This window comes from Schistosoma haematobium, chromosome 2 (assembly GCF_000699445.3).
Source record: "Schistosoma haematobium chromosome 2, whole genome shotgun sequence".
Classification (NCBI taxonomy): Eukaryota; Metazoa; Platyhelminthes; class Trematoda; order Strigeidida; family Schistosomatidae; genus Schistosoma; species Schistosoma haematobium.
Window position 1 is genome coordinate 41,903,318 of NC_067197.1, and position 27,648 is coordinate 41,930,965.

Consider the following 27,648-nt stretch of genomic DNA (forward strand, 5'->3'; position numbering starts at 1 on the left):
ACCTCACTAGGTGAATCGTCCACATCCACTTACTTGGTTAAAGCACCGGGCACTTGCTTGTCCTTTCAAACCCCGCCGCGAGAAGGAATTTTTATGTACGCATGGCTATGTAAGAGCTTTTCGAGGTGAGAGAACTCTCCACACCCTCAGCCGTACCAGGGCTTTGAGTGCAATACTAAATTGAATTCATCGTGAATTCTGAAGAATTTGTAGTTATATGTCACCTCCGTAATTCTGTACTACCTTTCAGGTGATATAGGGCACTGTAAAGTATCTAATTCATTATGCATATAATTTTTATATCTGTTGTTTATGAAGCGCATTGTATATCTTAATACATATACAGTGAATGTCATCCTACTAACTCCTATATCGTTTTTTATCTATCGACGCTGGGACTGGGTGTAAATGACAGGAAGGTAGTCAATTTATGATATTGTCAACGAGTATGAGAGCTGTGGAAGAATATTCATCACGGTTTCCTAGTTTTACTTTGAGAGCAAATACACATAAAACTTTAAAAACATAATGATAGTCGTCAAAGATCGAGGTACATGACGACTCCAAAGGCATAAGTGAACAAAACAAAACGACTTTGATTCCCTTCAAATTCAAATGAATCGTATTACGCCGAAATATATCAAAGCATCTACGATAACTTTACAAAAGTCTAATTGTGAACATTTAGTTGTTTTTTTTAAATTATATCAAATCTGTTAGCCTAATGAAAAAACTAAAATGATACGAAATCAACTAGATAACGTAAGCTAACAAGATAATAACGGAAAGCCTTTAATTAATACGAACCATTGTGCAAATAAAGAAAATATATACTTAACAAATACATAATTAGTGGATTATGTAATTAGATTGAAGGTACTGATATCCAACACTGACAATTTGTTTACGATTGAATGGAATAATAAACAAAACACAATGATAAATAGAGAATATATATATATATATATATATATATATATATATATATATATATATATATTCATTTTATTTGTGAAAACGATCAATTTTTTCATAGTGAAAGAACAGTGAAAAATACATATTATTACAAGTATCAAGAACTTGGGAGAGTGTTATAGCAATAATAGTAATAATAACACATTGTCACAAACACACAAGTGAAACAAATAAAAGTTAAAATGGTGTACAGAATGTATACAAAGACAAGCTTGATTAAACAGGATAGTTACTACAAAATGACTTCAACCAATATAGTAATAATAAATAACTAAATACAAACATTCTATTATTGTAGAAAACAATACACAATTCCAAGATGATCAGACATCAGGAACTAAAAAAAGGGTTAATATGAAGTGAAGATTATTAATATATATATATACGTATAAATACAACTTGAATTGGCATATAATAGATTCATAATTGAGAATAGTCCGATTTACAGTAGATGCACATACATTGAATAAAAATTGAAATTTTTACTACATATAAGGATATTCAGTTGATTACACAACAACATACACCGAAAGAAATAACAAGTGAAGTGTACCATTAATACAGAATCAGTCATGTCAGTATAACAACACAACTGACGACGATAGGGTAGTATGGTGAAAGAGAATGAAACGCAACAATAGAATGTATGTATATATAAATAACCTGGACCCGTCATCCATGTATTAATCAGTAAACATCACGTACAGTGAAAAGTTATGTTTTACAAGGAGGTCTCATACATTTCTTTGCATAAAAAAAAGAAAAAAAAATCAAAGCTTATACGTACATATACATGAGACAATGGAAGGTCGAAATTTTTCTTAAAAAAATATATAATAAAAAGAGAGAAAAAACATTACATAATAAATCGTCTGTGCAAGAGAATGATATTTGCTGAACATGAGGAAATCTTTTTAAAATAGTTTGAGATAAATAGGTCATTGCACAAGGAATTGAAGCTTGATAAAATACAAAACATGGAAGATACTATCAAATAAGCAATTTCCTAACGGTTAATTGATGATCATATAACATTTAGAAAAAAAAGGATTTAAGAAAAAGAAGATAAATTGACATAAAGGAAGAGGAAAAGGTATAGCAAACATTATTAATGATCACTACCGTTAGTCAGTAGTTCACCGACACTTCTTGACTTTCCACCATTAACATCTACTTCATTAAGTTTGACGCTAGTAGATGTTGGAATACTAGATTTTGTTGTTGATGACACTCGAAAATCACTTGATACATCATTGACTACTTGATACAAATGACTAGTACTGCCTGGATCTGATAATTTTACTTTTCCTTTATTATCGTCACAGTTCCTATTGGAGCGTTCATTCGTAGTCGTTGGTGTTTGATTAAAATTAGATGATTCTAATTCGGAATTGTGTTTTTCATGTTTACTTTTTAAGGACCTAATATTATCACCACCACAGAACTCGTCATCAAAACTTCTATGCACTTCCAACGTCTCTTTGGATGAACTCGTACTATCAGACATAAGTGTAGAACTACTTTGCATTTCCTCATTTGAAACTTTCTGAGAATTTGAGTTACTATTATTGGACTCTTTATGTTTTACCCGATGTGATGGTAAACCATTACGCGAAAATGAAGATAAATACGACTGATGATGGTGAGAGATATGATTAGAATAGCAATGGTGTGAATGACCGGATCGATTCACTGAAATTGACTTCGAAGCTCGAATAGCCATATCTGTTGGAGTTAACAGTGGTGGGAGGAGTGATGCAGCCGAACTGCTATGTGTACTTCCACAACTACGAATAGTTGAATTTAAATTCGATTGAGTGATGTTTGAAGAAGCGTTTACAATATCTAGAGATGGAGGTGGTGATGGAGAATTTAGTCCAACGGCTAAATGTAACTGATTTGTTTTCATGTAGTATTTTTCCATCTTATTAATGATATGTTTACCGTAAGTATATTTACGTAAAATACCTAAATGTGGACGAATTTGAATCATAAGCTCTTTCCTTATCGGTTGCTCAGCAACATCCAACATTTTCTGGATAACATAATTAGCAAACTGATCTTTCATCATCATAACTAAAACCGAACTTCTCGTTCTGGGTTCATCATCATCATCGTCATCATCATTCTCACTAAAACTATCATCAACCCGAAATTCCCTAGATTGATTTTGTCCATTTTGTACAATTTGATTTTCAGTTAACACAGTTTCTTCAAGTATTTCATTGATAAGTGATTGACGCTCAACTCGTGAAGCGTTCGCAACAGCTTTCTCTACAACATTACTAGCGAACTTGTGCACACTCAGCTTAGCTACACGACCTTTGATGTGTTCTACGATTCGGCTCTTATCTTCCGTTTTTCCGTGTTCAAGAACATGCTAGAAAAAAAAGAGGAATATTGTATTTAAAAATTGGTATGTGTGAAAATAAACATGAATTTATAATTAGATATGTATTAGGCGCTCTCCTTTAGAAATATCAATAATCTGTATAAGCTAAATAGCATAATTCTAGAAATTCAATTGTGTTTGTTTTGCCCAATTACGATGTTAAACTTGTAGAAAGGCCGTATTGTAAATATATTCCAATTATGAAAATTCAATAAAAAGTAGATACTTGTTTACTAATAAGACAAAACTATTGCGAACATTATAAAAAATCTCAGAAGTTCCAAAAGAGTATACAACAAATCCATGTTCTTAATTACATCATATAACTTTATAAACAAGAAACAGTATTAGGTACAAAATTTTCACCACCTACTTGAATCACATAATTTCCATACTGATCTTTAACAAGCGCATCAGTGTGTTGGTGTAACTCAGAGAGAATTGGAGTAGTTTGTTCAGGTGTACAGTGCTCTAAAATACGTTGAATAACACGACAACCATACGAATGAGTAGATATCGAATATACCTATGAAGAAAACACATCCACAAACGTCGACGTGAATTAATACACAGCAAGCAATGCAATGAAATAAAATATAATAGGCCCCTTTTTTAGAAATTTAAAGCAATTAGCCTTTGTGATAAATTTGGATAATCTAATAGAAAGAGGAAATTATTGGAACTATGTTGATTAATATCAAAAGGACTTTTGTTGATATTATAGTAATTGCAATAGTTGACATCATGAGTCAATTGAAGGTAGACCATGGAAAACCTGGAAGCACTGGACGACCATTTCGTCCTAGTATGGGACTCCTCAGCAGTGCGCACCCGCGATCCCGTCTCGCGAGATTCGAACCGATGACCTATCAGCACTAAACCTCTAGACCACTGAGCCGACATCCTATTTCTAACTTTAACCAGTCCAGTGCTTGCAGGCTTCCCATGATCTTAATCATTGAAATATATATGTGGTCAGAGTGTTCGCAATGTATTGCCTAATATATCACATAGTTCTGAAAATCTTCGTCTATCTTCATTAAATTATACTAATCAGTGACAAAAATGAAGTGTAGAATTATATTTAGGATTGAAATTTTCTATTAAAAAAATACTTCATAATGTAAAAGTTAGTTAGAACTTTACGAAGTAATTATTTAGCAAGATAATATCGAAGTTTACACACAAAGCATGTGTCAGTAATAATTTTAGCTTCAATTTATAAAATATGACACAAAATTACGTAAACAATACTGTTATGTAATAAGGAAATGGTCATAAATAAAAATATGAATTAGGATATTTCAGTGTTACTTAGTGATATAATCTGAAAAGTACTGATACATACATGTTAATTAAACTCGCTATATGGTAGGATTGTTTTTCAGAATTTCAAGTAGTAGTATATAATAGGTTTAACGTAGATACATTGTACAATGCAGCGATAGAACACAACTTTATGTGCTAAGCTACAAACTTTGTTCAGTGTTACTGGGAATCTAATGACAAAGCCAGTTTTTTTTCAATCACAACTAGGCTGTCACTTTCACGAAGGAGACTACACTTGCTAAGGTTGAATGGCAGGTGCTAATACTGGACTATATATTAAATGAATATAATTAAGAAACACGTGCATTGAATACACCTCACATCTACTAAAAAAAAACGTAAATATTATCCAGAAGATTGAGTGAATGGTGTGAAAAAATTACATCACAATCCATTTTTGAACTGGATTGACATTTAACATGAAGACTGTAAGCTGTTAGTGCTATATATACGCTTGCCTTCAAACCACATAAGGTGAGCATTCATCCTTACTAAAACCGAGTTTGCACTGTGTTATAATTTCTCTTGTTACTACCTAGCTACTTCTATCGCTTAGCACGCTTGGACACTACATCACTCGATAAGTCCCCAAATCAGAACAAGGTTGAAAAGGAACGTAATTATATTCCAAATAAAAAGGTTGAATGGAAGTAGGAATCACAATAAGAAAAACGTTGTTATATTTATAGATTTTACGTGAGAGGGTTCCACAGTGTTCTCCAAGTATTCACTAGCGCTGATTGGTTAAGAGATAACCAATCAGCGTGTCCTAACATAATCTTACAACCAGCGTGCCTTAATTCAATCTATATCCCGCCAACACCCTGTACGGTTAATTGTATTATGAAATTCGGTTAAAGTAGTTGTTAATTTTATTTGAATATATTCACAAAACTAGATCGATCTGTGGTACAATGATATTAAAAAGTGTAAAAGTTGGACGTCATATTGAGGGTGCCCCGAATGGCGAAATTTGCAATAAAAATCCATCTAGCCTATTTTACGAGTAACTTCAGAACAAATGATGTAACTTACATGTTTTGATAATATAAATTCCCTGACAAACAGAAAGCCTTAACTAAGACAATTATTCTTTATTCAGTTTGAGGTTGTGGAGATTGTTGAATTTCATTGTAATCATGAAACGATCTATAGTGGTCTAACATTGATTGGATCATGATTTCAATGACCTTTTTAAATTATTCTTTTTAAAAGTATTGTCGACTGACCAATCAAGCTGTTGTCATTAATGACTCATTACATTGGGGAAAGGAAGTATGAGGTATAGCTAGAGTACGGAAAATTGGTACGACGGATAAGGATAATAAAAATATTTACCTCAAGTACAATGTCAGGAGTCAACTTCTTTCTTTAAAAAATGCAAACAATCTGAATAGATACAGATGAACCCGTTATATTGTTTTCGACTTTAATTACTGAATAAAAAACTTGCGAGATCGTGGATGCGCACTGCTAAAGAGTCTCATACTAGGACGAAACGGCCATCCAGTGATTCCAGGTTTTCCGTAAGGGTCTAGCCTCAATGGACTCATGAATTGAACAATAGAAAGAAACAATTCCACACTTCTAAAAGACCTGAAGACCTTACAAAAATTTTATCGACATATCGAGTAAAACTTTTAATTTATTCACAAACGGCTTACATGATCCTTAAAAGCGTCTATAATAAACTGTAAGTGTTCTGGAGGGACATTTTCCACGCATTTCTGTACAACATGATTTCCATTTTGATCCTTCACACATTTGATTACACATCCATCCAGTTCCTTAACGATTGATATTTGCATTTCCAATGGGACAGACTCAACAGCTTTTTGTATGACACGACAACCATACATCTGAAGGGACAATGACAAAACTTGTCCACGTATTCTCTGAGCTAGTATCTAGAGTGCAGTAGAAAAATTAGTTGAGAGGGTAAAATTAATATGAAGACTAAAACTACAAACTATATTATTCTCAATATTATAATGAAGTTTTACTTGTGAACATAAATAGTGCAACAAATCAATAATGAATATTAAGCAAAGAAACAACTGTGTGATGAATGTCAAGTGACTTAAGGTGACCAAGCTCATCTTTAATACGCCGAACTGTTTAGCACAACATAAAGTTGTTATAGGTAATAATTACTCTGCCAAGCTTTTGAGGTCAAACAGAATTATACGAAGGGCATATCAGAAATACAACCGTTTTGTGTTTCTGACAGTGAGAAATCAAGACTTTGAATAGTTTAAAATTATTCAGATGAAGGCATAACAGGAAAGATTAGTGACTAAACAATACACTGGATACCAATAAACCCATTTGAAAGTTTGTCAGCGAGGATCAATTTCGACTAAGATATACATATTATCAACATAACTGTTTTACTAGTGCTATCGGGGTTTTACAGAGAGTTGATTTACACGCATATAGACATAAAGGGCATCTCCAAATTTTATTCAGGTGATCACTTAATTTTAATACATGAAAATTGATTTTAGAATAACAATAATTTGTAACTAAATTTAAAGAATATATAAGTAATGAAAATTATTCCAGTGTTATTGCTGAAATGTTATTGAAAATCTACCCAAAACCCATAGAAACATGAAAGAAAGCGAATATATGGGATCATTTTGTTATGCTATATATACCATTTATTGAATTAGATATTGTAAGAAATTGATTATGTGGATACTTTTCGTTGAAAGATGATATTGAATTGAAATCAGTTAATCAACTATAACAATATAACTCAATTAGCAAGTACGATTTTATTCACTAAGCTACGAGCTAAACTGTTCGTTTACGGGCTAGAGATGCTACTTAGTTTGCAAAAGCCTATAAGAGTCAATTAAGGTAGATGTGGAACGAATAATATTACTCTGTTATAATGAATTAACTGAAGCCAGAAATCGTGTAGTGACTATTTCTGTAGAAAGTTGAGATTGCAAAAGTTATTACGTCCAGATTCAAATTATAATTATGAACTTTACAAAACAAAAATGTTTTCGATGAATGTAAAACAGTACGTTATTTGAATAGTGAACATTAAGCAACCAACAAAATATGTATTAATCACAAAAGCTTTGGATAACAATCAATGAGATAAGTGTTTAAAAAGTAGTAAAAAAATGTAGCGAATGTATTAAGCTTACTTGTTTTTGCTCTGGTGTTCCCAATTCAAAAAATTTCTGTATTACATAATTTCCAAATACATCGATCATTAGATTGTATGCATAAGGAAGAATTTCACGAAACACACTAGTTTTATCTACAACACTAGCTTGTTCTAATTTCTGTTGAATAAAACGTGAACCATACTGATCTTGAGCAAATTCCACGATATGATTCATTAAATCATGCAATGTTAAACAAGGCAATCGAGAATTACTAAACAGAGAATAGAAGTTAAATGGATTAGATGCATGTCTTGTAGAGAAATCTTGTAAATAACTAGAATATAAAATGACGAGGTAATAAAAATCGCAACTAGATTGAATATAGTAGATTGGATTCATTTAAGTTGCATTAACTTCTGATAATTGACCAAAAAAATCAAGAAAAATATTTACACGATGGGATTTATAAGCTAGGATAAACTTTGTCATTAGTATTTGTTGCGTGATATGAGAGAATAAAATGTGAGAATTGAATTAACTGTCAGTCAATTCATAAACAAATGTCATATAAGGTTGACATAATCCAGGTTTTATCTATCTTTTGCATTTTCCGTTGATATGGTCAATTATGAATAGGAAACTATCATCTTGAAAAACATTATCTACCGACTTATACCATCTAATTATATACAATATATATATATATATATATATATACAACAGGACAATACGGCCGTCCAGTGCTTCCAGGTTTTCAATGGTCTAACATCAATCGGTTCATGATCTAAATTAAAATAGTTTTGTTTAATTACAAAACTAGACATTTAACGATTTCACCAAGTATATTAAATCGTTCGAAGGTAAAGGAAGTTAGAAACTAGCAAGTCCTTCATCACATTCTAAATTTCCATGACTCATAAGAATAGAACACACTGCAACAACCAGTCACGCCTACCCTAACAGCATATTTATATTTCACTGAAGTAGTTAGTTTTAGTTAGTATATATTGACCAACATGAAGTACATTTGGTAAGTGGTAGGATCATATACTTCCTATACCGAGAACAATAAACCAAACTTTTACGGCTTAACCAACATATGATTTATGAGCAGCCAAATATGTCAGCACGTCATCATGATAGAAACAAGAATGCAACTTTAAATTCATTAAGAGATTTTTGTGTAAAATATGCACTATTTGTTTCAACGGCTGAGAATCTCAGACATACAACCTTACAGTGAGCTATGAAACACCGCAAATAAACGCAACGTTGATTTGGAAATGTGCGCTCATATGGCATTATAACATTGTTGGATGATTTTCAAGAACTTTAACTACATTAGAGCATACTGGATAACATAACTGACAACATATCAATAAGTTATGACTGCGTTTTAGTAGATGCTTGGATATAAGAAGTCCAGTACTTTACATGTTTTAAATTTATCACAGAAACCTGCGATGACGAATCTAAATCATATGATTGAAGACAAATCATATGCGTAAGCAAAGCTGAGTAGGTGTAATTTGAATCATTGTTGTTTAAACCACACTTACTAATTTGTATTTTACTAGCGAAAGTAATTTTTTCCTGTTTCAGCTTGGACTGGTTGAACTTATTTGTGTTCAGCTTCTGATTCAGATAAAAATTAACAGAAGAAAAAAGAAATCAGATGATGGAAAACATACCGAAACTCTTCCAACAGACGACTACGCTCTGGAGCAGCATCATTAGTCGGTCTTAGGTGCAATACATTATTAATATGTAACGGTGGGTTAGAATGATTAAGGTACGAAGAATTTGGTTGGAAAGTGGGAGTTGCGGTTGAATCAGTAGGAAAACCATAGTACGGAGGTGGAAAATGAGAAGTTTGGTTGGATGATGAATGCCTTATCCCGAAAGTAGGATTTACTCCTGAGGTTTGTTGCTGAGCAGCTGCAAACGTGAGTGTCATCACAGACACAGGGGTGTTAGGTTGATGCAGTGTTGTACAGTGAGTGTGATCTTTTGGAAATCTGTTATGAACAGGCTTGTTTCCTGAAGGAGATGTATTATTAAGTGGGACAGAAGAGCTACTGGTTCCAGAAGGGCGATAGGAATGAGCTGGTGGTAGAAATCCAGGTGGTGGAAGAACAGGCGGTGGTTGATGAATATGATGAGGGTAAGGAGGAAGAGGCGGAGGCATGAGTGTTAAATTCAGTTGTGGATAACTAGTTGGGCCGCGTGAGGGAAAACGTGGTGTATGTATGGAAGAAAAAGGAGGTGGACCATTATTTTGACAAGTATACATAGTTGAAGTAGCTATTTGAGGTCTCGGTGGGACTGGTGGCACACTAATTCTTGGGCCAATTATTGTAGTCGGAGTTCTAGGAGGTGATTGAGAGTCTGTAACACTCGCAGGAATATAAGGCATACGATTGGAAGACAATGGTGGTGTAGGTCTTGCGAAATTATTGGAAGGTCGAAGCAGACGATCACCCATTGAATTCATAGATGACAATCCGGTATAACCTAAACCAGCATGCTGGAACTCCTGAGTAATTACATCAGTTTGTGGAAAAATATTTTGTGAATGAATGGATGATGAGATAGGTGGGAAAGGAGCAGGAACCGTTGAGCACATTGACTTAAAATCCAAGGTAGAATGGGGATGACGGGGACCCGGACTTTCCACTGCATTTACAGGAACACAAGAATTACTCGCATACGCCTAAAAAGAGATTGATGACGAGATTAGAATGGAATATGAATGAAATAATCATAGTTGCCAGGTTTATTAATGTTTCATAAATGCATCAAATAATTAGTCATTCACGTGATTATCATTCATTGTATATCTAATTTCGGTTAAATAAAATCAATTATTCATCGTGGCAACTTGATAATACTCTCGTGCCTTGAATCAAATCAATATTTCCTTAACAATTTGGTCCCTCAAATACCCTGGTACGGCCGAGGGTGGGGAGAGTCAGCTACCTCTCGAAATGCTCTCACATGGCTACGCGTATACAGCCACGGCCACGAAGTCCTACTCACTGCCTTCTCGCGGCATTACTGTTGCTTACGAAATTGAGAGGACGGAAGGCGAATGTCCGGCTAATTAACCGAGTTGGTGGATATGTAGGATCTATCTAGGGGAGTTGGAAAACCTTGATTGCAAGCCAATTGTGCACAAAGGGCTCTAGGATTCTGTAGGAGCAAATGGCGTATGAACCAATTATTGGTCACCAGGTACTGAGTCCCTCCAAAATTGGTAAAAAAAACCGTCGACATATAAAATGTTTGAAAAACCAATGTCACTGATGAACATATAGTAATCAATTACCATAGAAGTAAAAAGACAACCCCCATAAGAATCAAGAATGAGCAATCGTGGAAGTTAACCCAATAATGTGATTGTTAAAATAAAACCTATGAAAACATTCGGTAACAACTCCAAATCCAACAGTGGCTTAATGCACCCCCTTAATCACCGAAATGTTTCTACAGTTACACATTGACCGAAGTTTAAAATTATGAGTTATTTAAAACAACAACATAATACACTGTATAATAATTATATTTTTTGTTATATCCGAATGAGTAGAAAAACTGGATTTCTGATGTTTCATGACTTAATATAAGCCACTTCTTCAGAGTAAATAAAGAACCGAATTAACACAAGTCTAAATAGTACTACTTAAACCCGTGTTAATTTATTTCGGTTATTTATATTCTTTGAAGTGGCTTATATTGAGTCACGAAACATCAGAAATACAATTTTTCTAATCATTGGAATATAACAAAACATATATTTATCATCAAATTCCTACCCCGTACTCAATGTATTTGAAACTATCGAGTCCAACCTTGGCATTGATACCGATAATACACTGTATGTTTCGGGGTGGAAATCAGTCAGTTAATCTACCCAAATTTTCTATTAAAAAATGTTGCGAACTTTACTGTTTTATAATTCTCCACCAGAAAATTCAAACAAGGAAACAGGAATATGATTATTACTATACACTAAGTTCGAACAGCTGTGTAAAGACACTTTGTATTAACTATACATTTTATAGGCTGTATTGTCACAAGGAACTGATCTTCCTAATAAATGCCATAAAACCTCAGAGAAGTTTGATATTAGAATTTGTATACCAAAACAAAACAGAAAATAAGCTCTGATCCAGATTACCTGCAAATGATCTGGTAGAATGGGTGCAGTAAGCGAAACTTCTGCACTTACACCTGAAGGCCTCAAACACTCAAAATCAACAGAATTTAATACAGATCCACTGTTACTTGACCCGACACCAGATACGTGAATATCGTGTGTTCCAGAACCCATATTCCTAGCAGCGGCAGCTGCAAACAACTGAAGAGTGTGTGCGAATAAGGCTGCAGATTGTTGTTGTTGGTCGTTTGAAACAGGCTGAACAGCTTGAGCCTGAATATGTATAGAAGGATCTTTAGGTTGAATAAGAGATTGATATAAACCGCTGGCAGGTAAATTTTGAAAACCAGCCCCATTTTGTGCATGACCGTTCGCTGATGGTCCGAGAAATTGCGACCCCACCAACGTGCTTACCATAGTATCAACTGGGTGCATTGGATAGTTGTTTACACCAGCACAATTTGGTACCTGTATATTCAGTTGATCACCTGGAGCTGGAGATACACCTTTAGGGTAAACAGTATGCTGAAACTTTTGTGGCCCATATTGTGCGGGACCTGAACAAATGTGAAAACACGAAAAAATACCATGCAAAAATGTATTGATGAGTACAACACAAGCTCTTTAGGTGTTTATTCATTTTTGACAATATTACGTGAAATACTCGCATGTCCCACTACCAGCTACTTTACTTATTTATCGTCCTTAAATATAATACCTCCGCATGAGTTTGAACACATCTTTTTAGACTCCAAGCTTCTTAGTTAGCTTTTTTACGCTTTCTTTCAAGATCCCATGTTTTTCCCCAAATCATTTATACTAACATCAATGCTATCGCTGGTGATACTGTTCTGGCAACTCGCTGTGCCGATGTCATGTGGCGACTTGAACCCGCGCACATGTATGTAGTTTCGCGTTGCATTTGACTAACTGACTGATTTCATATACTGTATTTTCTAGCCACTGAAAGATTGAATTGACAGTTTTAATATTGACTGGCGTATTTAAACTCTTTCTAAAAGTTATATGTGAGTGAGGGCATACAACCACCTCTCTCCATTGTTCCATTCGAGCAGTGGGGTTAGGCAGGGTTGCCCAATCTCACCATTACTCTTCAACTTTGCCATCGATGACATTCTGGAAACAGCTCTGATGGATGTAAGTAATGGTGGTGTGGATTTGTTGCCTGGAGAAAGACTTCTCGATCTTGAGTATACGGACGATATTGTCTTACTGTGCGATAATGCTCAAGCCATGCAATCCGCACTTAATCAGTTGGCAATCAGTGTCCGTAGGTATGGTATGTGCTTTGCACCTTCGAAGTGCAAAGTACTTCTACAAGACTGGCAGGATTCCAATCCTGTACTTACTCTGGATGGTGAACAGATAGAAGTAGTCGAGAAGTTCGTGTATCTGGGTAGCTGCATAAGTGCTGGTGGTGGCGTGAGTGATAAGATAAATGCACGTATAGTGAAAACCAGAGCGGCTTATGCCAATCTGGGCCACCTTTGGCGCCTTCGTGATGTTAGGCTGGCTGTAAAAGGTCGGATTTACAACGCGTCAGTGAGAGCAGTTTTGCTCTATGTTTGTGAAACCTGGTCTCTCCGAGTTGAGGACGTTAGACGACTTTCTGTGTTCGATCATCGTTGTCTCCGAAGGATTGCTGACATTCAGTGGCAACACCATGTTAGTAATGCAGAGGTTCGGTATCGTGTGTTCGGGCACAGAGATGATAATTCAATTGGTGTCACCATCTTGAAACATCGACTTCGGTGGCTTGGACATGTTCTCCGAATGTCGTCCCAGAGAATTCCACGTCGTGCATGATTTGCCGACTCTGGGACTGGTTGGAAGAAGCGGAGAGGTGGTCAGTGCATGACATGGTGTCGTGGCATGAAAGAAAGCTGCAAAGGACTGGCTTCTGTCGGTCCTTCACGACTCCCTGGTTGGGGTCCGAGAGATGGTGCAACACAGTGGCTACAGACGTTATCAGATATGGCTCAGAATAGAAGCCAGTGGCGATCCTGCTGTAACCTTCTTTTACTTTCTTCATAAAAAGTGGTTCTGTCTCCCTTACCTGAAAGATTTCTTCTGATTGTACCTTTCCGTTCCCTCATTACTACCACACTACCTTACACCAATCTCTTCGTTATTGTTCACTTTTTTTGCACTACTTAGCTTTTTTTCTATTTCTCTTCGAATTCTCATTGTTTTGTGTGGCGCATATATATTGGCGCTCTCTTGTACCAATATTCATGTGTTCAAATAAATGAATAAATAAATTTCACTCTTTTTGATATATATTATACGCACAACAAATAAAGCCTCCAACTATCGTAACTTTTGGAAAAGGTTAAAATTGTTCAGTCTGAAACACTTATATACGCAATACGTGTACACAACATCAGTCAGTCACGCGCAACAAATGTGTACCGGAACAAATTCCCATAATACATCTCAACAACAAAAATGAAATTATCAAAATGAAGACCAGAGTAGTAGCAGTAGTATTGGTGGTAATAGAAAATTTTGGGCAAAGACAATATAATTCGAGATGAAAGAATAAATTCACTAAATAAACGCACAAAAGAACTCTAAAACTAAAAATTGAAGGGAAGACAAAGAATGAATGCATTACAATTAAATTATTCGGAAACCGGTTAGATATCATAATTGATCCTTAATTAATTATGAATGAAAATTAACCTTCAAATAAACTCATAGACGTTTCTTCTGTATATGTTTATAATTTTACCGGTACAAATAAGCAATGTTTCCGAAGTTAATTCTAATTTGGGATAATTTGAGAAATTACTGTTTTTCCGCTGGACTTGAGTTGGTATGCTATTGTACACTAAACATAACTTCTTTAAATTATTTATTTATAGACATCAGCTGAACTATAAATATGCCGCTGAATGTTTTTTTTGTAAAATGCGTTTGTGTTTGGCTAAAATCAAATCAAAAGTTGTTGTCGACATACATGATAAGTCAGTCGGAAGCCGGTAGCAACACAAAATACTAGAAACGGGATATGGTATCGGTAACCATAAGCTTGGAATTTTCCCTTTCTAGAATATATTTTCTAGTTTTTCTTGAATGACTTGTGGCAACTTGGTCCAGATGTCACATTGTTTGTGACTGGCTGATTGTATACCGAAGACCGCTTTTTGAAGAACCTTAGGAATTGGATATACATATACACAGTTCATTTTGCTAAGTTGTGTCGTTTCACTCGTCCACGAACTCGTACATCTTATCATCGGCTTTTACAGCCAACCGTCGCCAGATTTAAAATGGTCATCCAAGAGAAGTATCTCACGGTTTTTACATTCAAGTACAACGATTAACCACAGTTTTGAATTTTAATGACAAAATTACTTAAATAAAGATAGCAGCTGTTTCCGCTTTGCCACTGAGCTACCTGAATTTGAAATAAAATACTGTCTGAACCACAAATGTGGCGATGTTATCGACAAGTCCAAATATCAAGTGTCGCCTTATAGTTACAGCTAGGATGTACATTATTTGAATTGCGCTCAAAGCAAACGACTATATACAGTCGCGAAAAACCTTAGGATTTATCTTTTTTCAAAGAAAAAACTTACCATAAGGAGAATTTGTAACTAGTCCGTTAGTAGTATGTTCAGATGGTGCATGTTCCACCGTCCTGTTGCCTCCGAGATTACTATAAGGTCCATGCATATAAAAATCTTGATTTACAGAAGGATAGCTTGAGCAACCTCCAAAATTATTTATGTCCTGTGAGGGCGGCCCATTAGACCGAATAAATGTTGGTAGGTAGCCTTCACTACAAGCTAAAGAAACATGACTAATAAACGAAGGATTCGTCATAAATTCACTATTAAAATCTAAGCATGTGTTTAATTGATTTACACCAGAAAACGCACCACCCAAGTAAGGATTAAATGATTGGTTTTTATGTTCCTCGTTAGCGTTTGTGGAGTTATACTTCATATGATGTAAACTACTGATGCGATTTGTTTGGGGAATTATAGGAACTAAGTGGGTTGTATTATCAGATTGGCTTGCTGGATGCTGATCTCGATGTAAATGGGAACCAGTAAACATATTGAAAGACTCTGCAGGTATGTTGGACGCTGAAGGATCTGTATTTGCTGGAACGTTGATGAAATATGGTACTAAGTTTTCAGCTTGAATGGAATTGCAAGGTTCGCAACTAATTGCTTCTGAGGTAAAGCTTTTTACATGCACATATTCCGATGATCTATTAGGTATAATCGAATAAGGTACTTGTTGTAAAGACTGTGTTGCAGCTGAGGGTGGACGCATATAATATTGAGCTGGATTAAAGCAATTTGAAATCAATCCATTAGCTCCAGACTGAAGAGGTTGATTTTGATGCAAAGCATCTGACTCATTTGGAAGGACTGATCTTACGTTTGAATCATATTGGTAAGAATTTAATGCAAAAGATTGGGTTCCATTGAGTGAATTAGGTGCTGGACGATGAGGAAATGCATTTGACAAGTTTTCAGAAATGTCTCTCAAGTACTGAGCTGCGAAAAAATAACGATTATATATTTTAAAACTTACCATTATTTCCTGGAGAGTTACTTAAAACGTGGTCTGCCATCTGCATCCCCAAAGCCACCATATCCTTAGATCCAGGAGACATCAAAATACTCCCATCACTTAGATTAGATTCTGGGATGGTACTGTTGGGCTTGTCGCGCCGACTGCGAACCATTGGTATGGAATTTGAAGTGGTATGGTTTGAAGAAATATCCCATGGTGTCGAACCGAATGGTGGGCGGTTCCCAAGAGCATCTTGAGTAGACACAGTAGCATAACCACTATTTCCCCAAAGCAAACGGGTTTCTTCGAAACTTAGGTTAGCAATAGAGCTAATGAGTCCCTCCGTAGACGAATTCGTATTGGACGAAGCAACCCACTCACAGTGGCCAGTTTGGACATCCATAAGTGATTATGTTGGAAGTTTCAAATTCATGTTATAAACACAAGTATTAAAGCCTAAAGCGAGAAATAAATTTCTGAGTATGATCTGTAATGCACCTAGGACATTAACTAAATGTCTAGGAACCAATATTTTACATAAAACCCACTATTTTCAAAATATTTCACTTTTACTTCTAAATAGTGTAATATTTTCACCAGGAAGTTCGGACTGAAATGGACGTACAGCAGTTATTGGATTATTTAGATTTTCCAGTACACAATCAGTAGGGCTTTTTCAGAACTTAATAAAGGGGATAATCACGTGAATTAATCAACTACGTTTGATAGCTAATCGGAAGTCTAATTAGAACGTAGTTTTGGTTAAAAAGTATGGAACGCATGACATTCCTGAATAGCAACATTGGCTTAAAATACAGGCAAAATACCAAGAGATGAAGATTCATAGCTCAGGTGGGTGATTTAGGTGGTTTTCTTCTCTGAGCTGGATGGCAGAGAAATGCATGTGTGGAGACATTCGAACACAACTTCTACCTGAAGTTTGTACTGATGATGTCGTTAAGAAGAACGATGAAAGCCCCATAATTAAACTATCCAGCTCAGAGAACAAAACTCTATCTAAAATACCTAGAGGACTTTAAAATCGTCACAAAAGGCAGTGTATGGGTTATAAGTATTGTGTAATAATAAATTAATAGTGAAAGATTGTCGATGTGCGATTCCTAATTGCAACTTATGGAAAGCAAATCAATATCCATCAGGTTGAAGTTCTGATACAGTAAATTATTCAGTGTGAACACTTCGTGGAATTCCACTACGTTTTTACGACGACTCATCTTAATGACAAATAGTTTTAATATTCTCTGACCGTAGCTGCTACCTTGATGCGGTGGTCGGGCTTGCCTATTGTGATGACCCAACTGAGCTATATTGGCCGGGGCATATGTTCCTGTAGGTTCTACCATGCCAGGCAGGTCGATTGGAGAACGCTAAGACTAAAAGCAGCAACTCAAGGTCTGAGGGCGAAGTCGTACTGCTGACTGTAGAGGGGTGTGACAGCAGTAAGGTGTTTCCCTCGGAAAACTAGCATCAGCAGCAATGCTGCCTTCCCACAAGGAGGGGTGGGATTAGAAAAGGTCGACCCTAAAAATGTCACACCTCACCTCATCTTACGGATTTCCATCTCCGGCGATAAGGCCCTTTGAAGAACGGAGCTAGCACGTCAAGAACCTCCAACAAAAATGCCGTACGCGACCGGCCTCAAGCAGTTGTCCCCTGGGCTCTGCGGTCACGCTCCAAGGCCGTTAAGGCCGACATTAATCCGAATTCCTTTTCAGGTTCCTCAAGAAATACCCTTCCACGGTGTGGGCAGCCGGGAGGTGATATCAGCACACATACCCGTAACAGCACACGAGACCAAGTTGGTCACATTCAAATCCTTCTTACACCTCCTAATAACTATCTCATCTCCATGACTAACCCTCCTCACGTCCCTTTAACACCTCGCACCGCTAGGGCAAACGATTCGAGTACGCGGAACGTCATCCCTGATCTCCTGAAACCACGCTCTAAACCACACGTAGGAGCTTTTAACGTCCGGACACTGTGCCAAATAGGACAACAGGCTTCCTTGGCTAGGACTTTAGAATCCTGCGCCATCGATGTGTGCTGCGTCTCTGAAACGTGCATACAGGATCCGAGCAGCGTCATTCATTTGACCTCACCATGTCAAAATTAAGGACCAACTCGATTCACACTTCCTGTATCTGGAAGCCTTGATGCTGATTCCCGTGGCCTCGCTGGAGTAGATATAGCATTGAGTCCTAGGGCAGAACTAGTTCCCTTAGAGTGGATCCCAGTAGACAGTCGTTTGTGCGTTGTCCGACTAAACGGAACACTAAGGACTCGGAAGAACAGGGACACTCGTCTTTGCCTCTTCGTCGTCTCTGTCTACTCTCCCACTGACTGCAGCTCAGATGATGTAAAAGATGAGTTTTACATAAAGTTTTCCGACATTCTCCGAAAAGCTAGGCGCTCTGATGTAGTAATAATGGCTGGTGACTTTAATGCTCAAGTAGGCAAACTAAGAGAACGGGAGAGACCCCTGGGTGGATCTTATAGTGGTGTGGCTCAAAGAACAGATAATGGCGACCGTCTGTTGTAGCTATGCTCAGATAACCGCCTGTTCCTTGCAAATACTAACTTTCGGCATAAGGAAAAACATCTTTTAACATGGCGACCCCCTAATTCGTCCCAACGTTGGACCCAAATATATCACATCGCTATCAGCCACCGGTGGAGGGGCTCGACAGAAGACTGTCGCTCATTCTGGAGCACATGCTTAAATTCAGATCATGCTTTAGTACGAGCGCGTATTTGCCTGCGTCTTACCGGACGTAGGAAAGACGCTGCAAGGAAACCTCTTGGGGGCCTACTTAATGATATTTAAGCTAAGAGTATGTTTCAGGAACAACTAGGAAAACAGTTAGGCAGCCATGTATGTGATGCCCACCCAGAGGCAGCATGGAATGATATCCGAAAAGCTGTGGAAACAGCAGTGATATCTGCTAGTACGGTAACCCGTAAGGTTAGAGAGAAACACTGGATCTCAGCAGCATCTATCGCACTGATAGATGCTTGGAAACTCATTCCATCTGGCTCTGAACATAACGAAGAGCGAAGTCAGCTTAAGCGCAAGCTGACAAGAAGTCTACGCAATGATCGTGAACAGTGGTGGGTAGCGAAAGCAAGAGATGGAAAAGGCAGCGGCAATAGATAATAGCAGACAATTGTTCAGACTCGTTAGGAAAACCGGTATTAGGAATCCGACTGTTAGCGAAACACTCTGAGAGAAAGATGGACATATTATTCATTCTCAATCCAGGAGATTGGATCGACGGACAGAACACTTTAGGGATCAGTTCAACTGGCCTTCAGCCACACTTCGGTTTCCCACGATCTCCAGTCAACCTGAATGGCAAGTTAATGTAGGTCCTCCGACTCTTTACGAAGTCGAAAAATCTATAGGAAATCTGAAGAGAGGGAGAGCAGTAGGTCCTGATAGGTTTACTCCTGAGATTTTTAAGGATGGTGGTCTAGTATTAGCAGTGAGATTAACTGAGGTCTTGGGTAGAATCTAGGAACTGGATGTAATCCTATCTGACTGGTCTCAATCACTGATCGTGCCAGTCTATAAGAAAGGATAAAAGTCCTCTTGTGACAATCACAGAGGAATCAGTTTGGCTAAGATAGTGTCTAAAATATTAGCTTCAATAATACTTTGACGCCTGACCAGAGCTCGTGAAGAGCAAACTAGAAAAAACCAGGCTGGTTTTCGACCCGGACTTGGTTGTATAGACCAGATATTTACACCAAGTCAGGTCCTAGAACATAGACACACATTCAGTATTTCTTTACCTTAAGGTGGCATTTGACTCTGTTGATCGTGAGGTTCTATGACAGTTTCACTGATGGGAGTACCAAAGAAGTACATTAACCTTATAAAGGCTCTCTACTCGAACACAACCGGTCGAGTGAGAGATTATGGCGAACTGTCATCAGAATTGATTACCTCAAGTGGTGTTCATCAGGGCTGTCCACTCTCTCCATTCTTGTTCAACTTTGTCGTCGACGTACTTTTAGAGATAACACTTTCCTCGTCTAGATTTCCAGGGGTTGAACTTTTGCCGGGAGATTCACTTGTTGACTTAGAACTATGCCGATGGCATAGTTCTATATGGTGAAGACGCTGACAAAATGCAGAGTTTTGATCACTCTAAGCAACAATGCAAGCATGTTCGGGATGCGATTCTCCCCCTCGAAATGCAAAATGTTGCTTCAGGATTGGGTTGCATTGACAACCGAACTAATGATAGGGAGTGAAGTAATTGAGCGTGTCGATCGCTTCAGTTATCTTGGAAGTCTCATCAGCCCTTGTGGTCTGGTGTGTGACGAAATCTCAGCACAGATACAGAAGGCTCGACTAGCTTATACCAACTTGCGTCATTTATGGCGTAGGCGAGATATCCATCTACCAATCAAAGGATAAGTTTACTGGGCAGCAGTTCGTTCCGTCCTAATTTATGGCAGTGAAACATGGCCGGTAAGGGTGGAGGATACTCGTAGGCTACTAGTACTTGATCATAGGTGTCTTCGAAGCATTGCTCGTATATCCTGGGACCCCCGACCGTTGTTGCTACCTTGACGTGGTGGTCGGGCTTGCCTATCGTGATGAACCAACCGAGCTATACTGGATGGAACAACCAATCCTCAAGGTCCTACCATGTCAGACAGGTCGGTTGAAGAGCGTTAAGACTAAAAGCAACAAACCCAAGGTCCGAAGGTGAAGTCGTACTGCTGACTGTACAGAGGTGTGACAGCAGTGTGTTTCCTTCAGACAACCAGCATGACAGCGATGCTGCCTTCCCACAAGGAGGGGTGGGGTTAGAAAAGGTCGACCCTAAAAATGCACACCTCACCTTACCTCACGGATTTCCGTCTCCGGCGGTAAGGCCCTTTGAAGAACGGAGCTAGCACGTCAAAAACCTCCCACGAAAAGGCCGTGCGCGACCGGCCTCAAGCAGTTGTCCCTTGGGTACTGCGGTCACGCTCTCAGGTCACTGAGACCGCCTCTAATCCAATTTCCTTTTCAGATACCTTTAGAAGAACCCTTCCACGATGTGGGCAACCGGGAAGTGATAACCGCCCTCATACCTCTAACAGCACTCAAGACCACTGTATTCATAATAAACCTCCGTCTTCGATTCCTATTATTCCTCCTACATCGACTTCCAACGCTAAACTTCCTCTTTCGGCTTCCTCCTCAAGTGTCACCATAGCCAACGATTCTAGTGCTCAAAACTCTGTCCCAGGTCTACTGAAACCTCGCTCCAAACTACACATTGGAGCGTTCAACGTACGCACTCTATGTCAAATCGGTCAGCAGGCTTCCTTGGCTAAAACCCTAGAGTCTCTTTCCATTGATGTATGCTGTGTCTCCGAAACACGCATACAGGATTCCAGTGTGGTCATTCACTTGACCTCACCTCGGCAAAACGGAGAGCCAACGAGATACACCCTACGTGTATCTGGTGACCCGATGGCCAGTTCTCGTGGACTGGCAGGTGTAGGCATAGCACTAAGCATGAGGGCGGAACAAGCACTGCTAGAGTGGATCCCCGTCAACGGTCGTCTGTGCTGTTCGGCTAAACGGCTCCGTAAGAACTCGGAAGGATAGGGACACACGTCGTTGCCTTTTCGTCGTTTCTGCCTACGCTCCCACTGACTGCAGCTCAGATGATGTGAAAGATGAATTTTACAGAAAGCTGTCCGAACTTCTTCAGAAAGCTAAACGCTCAGACATAGTACTCGTAGGGGGTGACTTTAATGCTCAGATAGGTAGCTTAAACCAAACAGAAAGGCATTTAGGTGGATATTTTAGCATTCCGGCACAGCGAACAGATAATGGTGATCGTCTGCTGCAACTGTGCTCAGACAATTGTTTATTTTTAGCAAACACAAATTTTAAGCATAAGGAGAGACATCGTCTAACGTGGCGACCGCCTGCACCAAACCAACGATGGACTCAAATAGACCATATTGCCATCAGTCATCGTTGGAGAGGGTCGGTAGAAGATTGTCGCTCATTCTGGAGTACCTGCTTGGACTCCGACCACGCCCTAATACGGGCACACATCTGCTTGCGCCTCACTGGACGCAAAAAAGCAACAGTAAAAAGACCCATTAGAACCGAACTGAGTAGCGAGGAAACCAAAAGTAGGTTCCAGGAACAACTGAGGTCATGATTAGGTAGTTCTGAAGACCAGGCTGACCCAGATGTTGCTTGGAATGAAATACAAGCAGCTGTGGAAGCAGCAGTGACATCTATTAGCGACTTAAACCACAGAGTTTCAAAGAACCAGTGGATTTCTTCAAAGTCTAACACACTGATGGATTCTCGCAAACTCGTCCCATCAGGTTCTGAACATGATGAAGAGGGACAACAAATCAGATCTAGGTTAAGAAAAAGTCTAAGAAACGACCGTGAGCAGTGGTGGGCAACGAAAGTAAAAGAGATGGAAAAGGCGGCGACTATAGGGAACACAAGACAGCTTTACAAACTAATAAAAGAAACTGGAATTAATAAGTCAAGTGTAAGTGAGATTATATCGGAAAAAGACGATACACTCATCTGCTCCCAGTCCAGGCGTTTAGAACGATGGGCGGAACATTTCAGAGAACAGTTCAGCTGGCCTTCAGCTACTCTACAACTACCCTCCATTCCCAGACAGTGTGAATGGAACATTGAAGTAGGTCCCCCAACCCTTGCTGAAGTTAAAAAGGCTATAGTTAATCTGAAACGAGGAAGGGAAGCTGGTCCAGATGGATTGGCTCCAGAGGTCTTTAAGGATGGTGGTCCAATTTTAGCGATTAGGTTGACTAATATTTTAGCTAAAATCTGTGAGTTAGACGTTATTCCATCTGACTGGTCACAATCACTTATCGTCCCAATATATAAGAAAGGGTCAAATTCATCTTGTGACAACCATAGAGGGATTAGTTTAACTAATATAATATCTAAAATACTAGCCTCGATAATTATCAGACGCCTAACTAAGACTCGTGAACTGCAAACACGAGAGAACCAAGCTGGCTTTAGACCTGATCGTGGCTGCATCGACCACATATTCACCATTCGTCAGATTCTAGAACACAGGCATACTTATCGGCGTCCGACAATGGTGGTCTTTCTTGACTTAAAAGCAGCATTTGACTCCGTAGACCGCGACATTCTGTGACAGTCTGTCATTGAAAGGCGTACCTCAGAAGTACATAAACCTTGTAAAGGCTCTTTACTCGAACACTACTAGTCGAGTCAGAGCTTATGAAGAACTGTCATCTACTTTTGCAACCTCAAGTGGTGTCCGTCAAAGATGTCCACTTTCCCCATTTTTAACTTCATCATAGATCTACTGATGGAAATAACTTTCTCGTCGACTGAATTCTCGGGTATTGATCTCCTTCCAGGAGGTCCACTTATCGACTTACAATACGCAGATGACATAGTCCTGTTTGGTGAAGACGCTGACAAAATGCAGAGTCTTCTGGTAGCACTGAGCAACAATGCCAGGATGTTTGGAATGCGCTTCTCTCCCTCTAAATGCAAGTTGTTGCTTCAGGACTGGTCTGCGTTAACACCTGAACTAAGGATAGGGAGTGAAGTAGTCGAACGCGTTGACAACTTCACTTATCTTGGAAGTCTGATCAGCCCTAATGGGTTGGTATCGGACGAAATCTCAGCACGGATTCGAAAAGCTCGATTGGCTTTTGCCAACTTGCGTCACCTATGGCGAAGGCGAGATATCCGTCTATCAATAAAAGGACGAGTATACTGCGCGGCAGTCCGTTCTGTTTTAATTTACGGCAGCGAAACATGGCCATTAAGAGTAGAAGACACTCGTAAGCTATTAGTATTTGACCACAGATGCCTTAGAAATATTGCTGACGTCTTCTGGGATCACCGGGTAAGTAATAGTGAGGTTAGACGCAGGGTATTAGGGAATGGCAAGTCAGTTGATGAGGTCATGAATCTTCATCGACTGAGATGGTTGGGCCACGTGTTACGTATGCCTGAACACCGATTACCACGACGTGCAATGCTATCCTATATTGGAAATGGTTGGAAGAAAGTTAGGGGCGGCCAAACCAAAACGTGGCATCAGTGCTTGAAGTCACTAACTTCTAGTCTGAGCCATGTTGGTAGATGCAGACTACTTGGTTGGGGTCCGCGTGACTATCGTAACCAATGGTTGGAGACTCTTGGTGACATGGCTCAGAATCGATCACAATGGCATCGGTGTATACACTCCCTGTCTTCCCTTAAACTAAGAGATTAAAATCGCTTCATACCTTTCTTTCTACGAACCAATTCTTTCTTCTTGTACTATATCTCTACATGCAATCTTTCTCTTATATATTACCACCTTTGACCTAACCACTGCTATGAATCCGGTGTTCATCTTGCTGTGCTGATGCGGTATGGCAACCTGGACCGATGCACATATGTGCCTGGTCCTACATTGTAGCTGAGTTGAGAGTGAGAGAGAGAGTATATCCTAGGACCAACGAGTAAGTAATACAGTAGTTAGAAAACGGGTACTAGGCAAGGATGGCAAATCAATTGAAGTAGTGAAACTTCATTAGTTGAGATAGCTGGGGCACGTGTTACGTATGCCCAACGACCGACTGCCCCGACGTGCTGTTTTATGATGTAGGAGTAGGTTGGAAGAAAGCTAGGGGCAGCCACACCAAGACATGGCACGAAATCATGAAGTCACTGACAAGTGGACTGAGCCATGTTGGTAGGTGTAGACTACCTGGTTGGGAGCCGTGAGACGATACCAAACGATGGTTAGAGACCTTAAATGACATGGTCCAAAATTAACTGAGATGGCGCAGGTGCATCCACTTTTTGTGTTCTCCCAAATTCTAATCTTCGGAATTCTTCATGTCCCTTTCTTTTAACTCTTTACAAATTTATTTCACTGGATCATACTCTTTGAATAACATCTTCAAACCGCAATCTTCCCGATTACTGCCTATACTCTTACTAACTCTACCACTACGGGATGTGAATCGACAACTGCATCTCTGTACTAATGTGGTATGGCAACTCGAACTGATGTACGTACGTACGAAGTTCTACGTTGTTACTGAGTTTAAACATTCTGATCATTGTTATTGACAAATAATCGACAAACTTAATGTATTATAATTCATTATACTGGGTTAACATTAAAAAGCGCCGTCTGAACTGTCTTTACTCTAGTTAACGGCCAAGAAAAAGATAGTTTCGTTCACAGTATTGAAAACGAAGTAACGAACTATCGGGTGTGGCCCCCTAAGAGAACCACCTGTTTTGGTTTGGGCACCCAGGCAGTATCAGAGCCCATACACAAGTCAAGTGACTTGTGTAGTGCATATGTATTTGGTGCTCCATTGTTCCAATGTTTGTGTTCGAATAAATAAATAAAACGTTGCTGGGGACGGTGTGCGCCCCAGTAAGAGCGATAACCCATCACCGGATCTCTAATGGCTGGTAACCTGTAGAATTTGTTGTTTAATCTTCAGATATCCTAACCGTATATCACGGGAATTTACCACACACACTAAATAAAGTTATAACTAAAGGGTCCATGTGTGTTTTTAAACGAACAACATCGGTATAAGTTTCAGTGCTGATAACCCACGCCGCCAGGCGCAGATTAGAACAGGAACTTTTAGGACGTAGTGGGTAACTTAAATTTTGAATTATCGGCAATTACAGCAAGTGCTGAATTTGAAACCAGTAAACGACAGTTAATAACAAAGACAGGTTTCTAAGAATATTAGTCAGAAGACAGAACTGTCGAATTTCGGGGGAAAACGTAGCACAAATCGACGGTGCTGGTTTAACTGATTTGGAAGCGTGTTTGCTAAGCCTGAGAAACCACTATTCTAAGACAAACTAAGGTCAGAACATATAAGGAGTAGTCAAGACTACACTGTGGTTTGCAATCGTGATCAGTGACTTAAAGAGCCTGTATTTACGACTCACTGACAGGCTTTGTCGGCCATATATAACTAATAAATTTCCACGATGTTACCTTTGTAAAAATGAATTAAATGAATCGATTTTTGGATAGTTCGAGTGAATGTACATACTTATATGATAAAGTTCGACTTAATCATGCATATCACACAGGAAATTTTATCTTCTTAATGATACTTTCACTTTTAACATATAGGAAAAGACTGAAAGGAGAAGAACTACCATACCTGACCAGTCAGCACTCATCACCGACGATTTTCAAACATCGCGGTACAAATGAATGAGATATCAGTAAAAACGAAACAAAATACGCTTGTGTGCAAAATCAAAAGTTTATCGATTTATGCGGTTGTATACCTTATCGGCCTTTATATTTTTAAGCGAAACACCTGGTTTAAAATGTAAATTTACTAAAAATTTATGTAGAACGGATCTCCGGGCGTTAGCTTCGGTTAGGGTTGATTCCGTGTTTTAGTCGTGGTGATCAGTAATCCTCTGTTGATCCAAATGAATTTTTAATCTGTCGAGATATGAAGTAAAATTGATCAAACCTGATGAAATGCTTGGATATAGGAAGGAAAGGTACGATAACACGTAATAAGTGTTCGGTTTTATATCAATGTTTGGTCTCTCAGGTACTGGTAGTCTGGAAGGAAATGGACAAAGTGTAGATATCTTTGAAGCAAAGGTGTATTAAAGTAGAATGTTACTTAAAAATTAGTTGCAGTATGGAACCATCTGAAGTTGAATCCATCAGGTGGTTTTGTAAAATATGTGCCCCTGTGCCTGTGACAACTTACTTTTACGGCCTGGTTTGTAGCCACGAATACAAAAAATATTTTTTGACTAGGAATGATGACAAATATTTTGTAGCATACTAAGCTCAAGTCTCTAGAATTTAGTGTGATTCTTGGGAACAATGGAATAACTGGAGTCTAATAAACTAATTAACTGTTTAGCTTGATGCTTTTATGCAAAATCTCCTGCCTACTGCAAGTGGTCTTGCATCTGTGGAGCCTGTGACGCACCAGGAGGTTAAGATAGCTTAAAAAACACTGGCACCAAGTTAACGTGAATTCCTTCTTGTCTACTTTTAAACAGCTTTCTACTCTCATGT

At 38.5% G+C, this 27,648-nt stretch overlaps 1 protein-coding gene across 1 annotated transcript; it reads right to left on the bottom strand.

Moving 5' to 3' along the window:
• Nucleotides 1-208: 208 nt before the first annotated feature.
• Nucleotides 209-26,801, bottom strand: PUM2_1 (Pumilio 2). Its single transcript, XM_051208128.1, has 10 exons — nucleotides 26,759-26,801; nucleotides 16,562-16,999; nucleotides 15,592-16,524; nucleotides 12,005-12,540; nucleotides 9,516-10,537; nucleotides 7,861-8,095; nucleotides 6,361-6,603; nucleotides 3,741-3,893; nucleotides 983-3,355; nucleotides 209-948 (listed from the first exon to the last, which is right to left on the bottom strand). The coding sequence occupies exons 2-9, from the start codon at nucleotides 16,944-16,946 to the stop codon at nucleotides 2,084-2,086; spliced, it is 4,779 nt and encodes a 1,592-aa protein (XP_051068446.1). The 5' UTR covers nucleotides 16,947-16,999; nucleotides 26,759-26,801; the 3' UTR covers nucleotides 209-948; nucleotides 983-2,083.
• Nucleotides 26,802-27,648: the final 847 nt, after the last annotated feature.

Bases quoted from the DNA above. Each gene is read 5' to 3' on its own strand.
- PUM2_1 (XM_051208128.1), bottom strand. From the start codon at position 16,946: ATGGATGTCCAAACTGGCCACTGTGAGTGGGTTGCTTCGTCCAATACG. The intron at 16,525-16,561 runs GTAAGTTTTAAA...ATTTTTTCGCAG, and splicing joins TAACTCTCCAGGAAATAATG to CTCAGTACTTGAGAGACATT. The intron at 12,541-15,591 runs GTAAGTTTTTTC...ACATTTGTTCAG, and splicing joins AGTTACAAATTCTCCTTATG to GTCCCGCACAATATGGGCCA.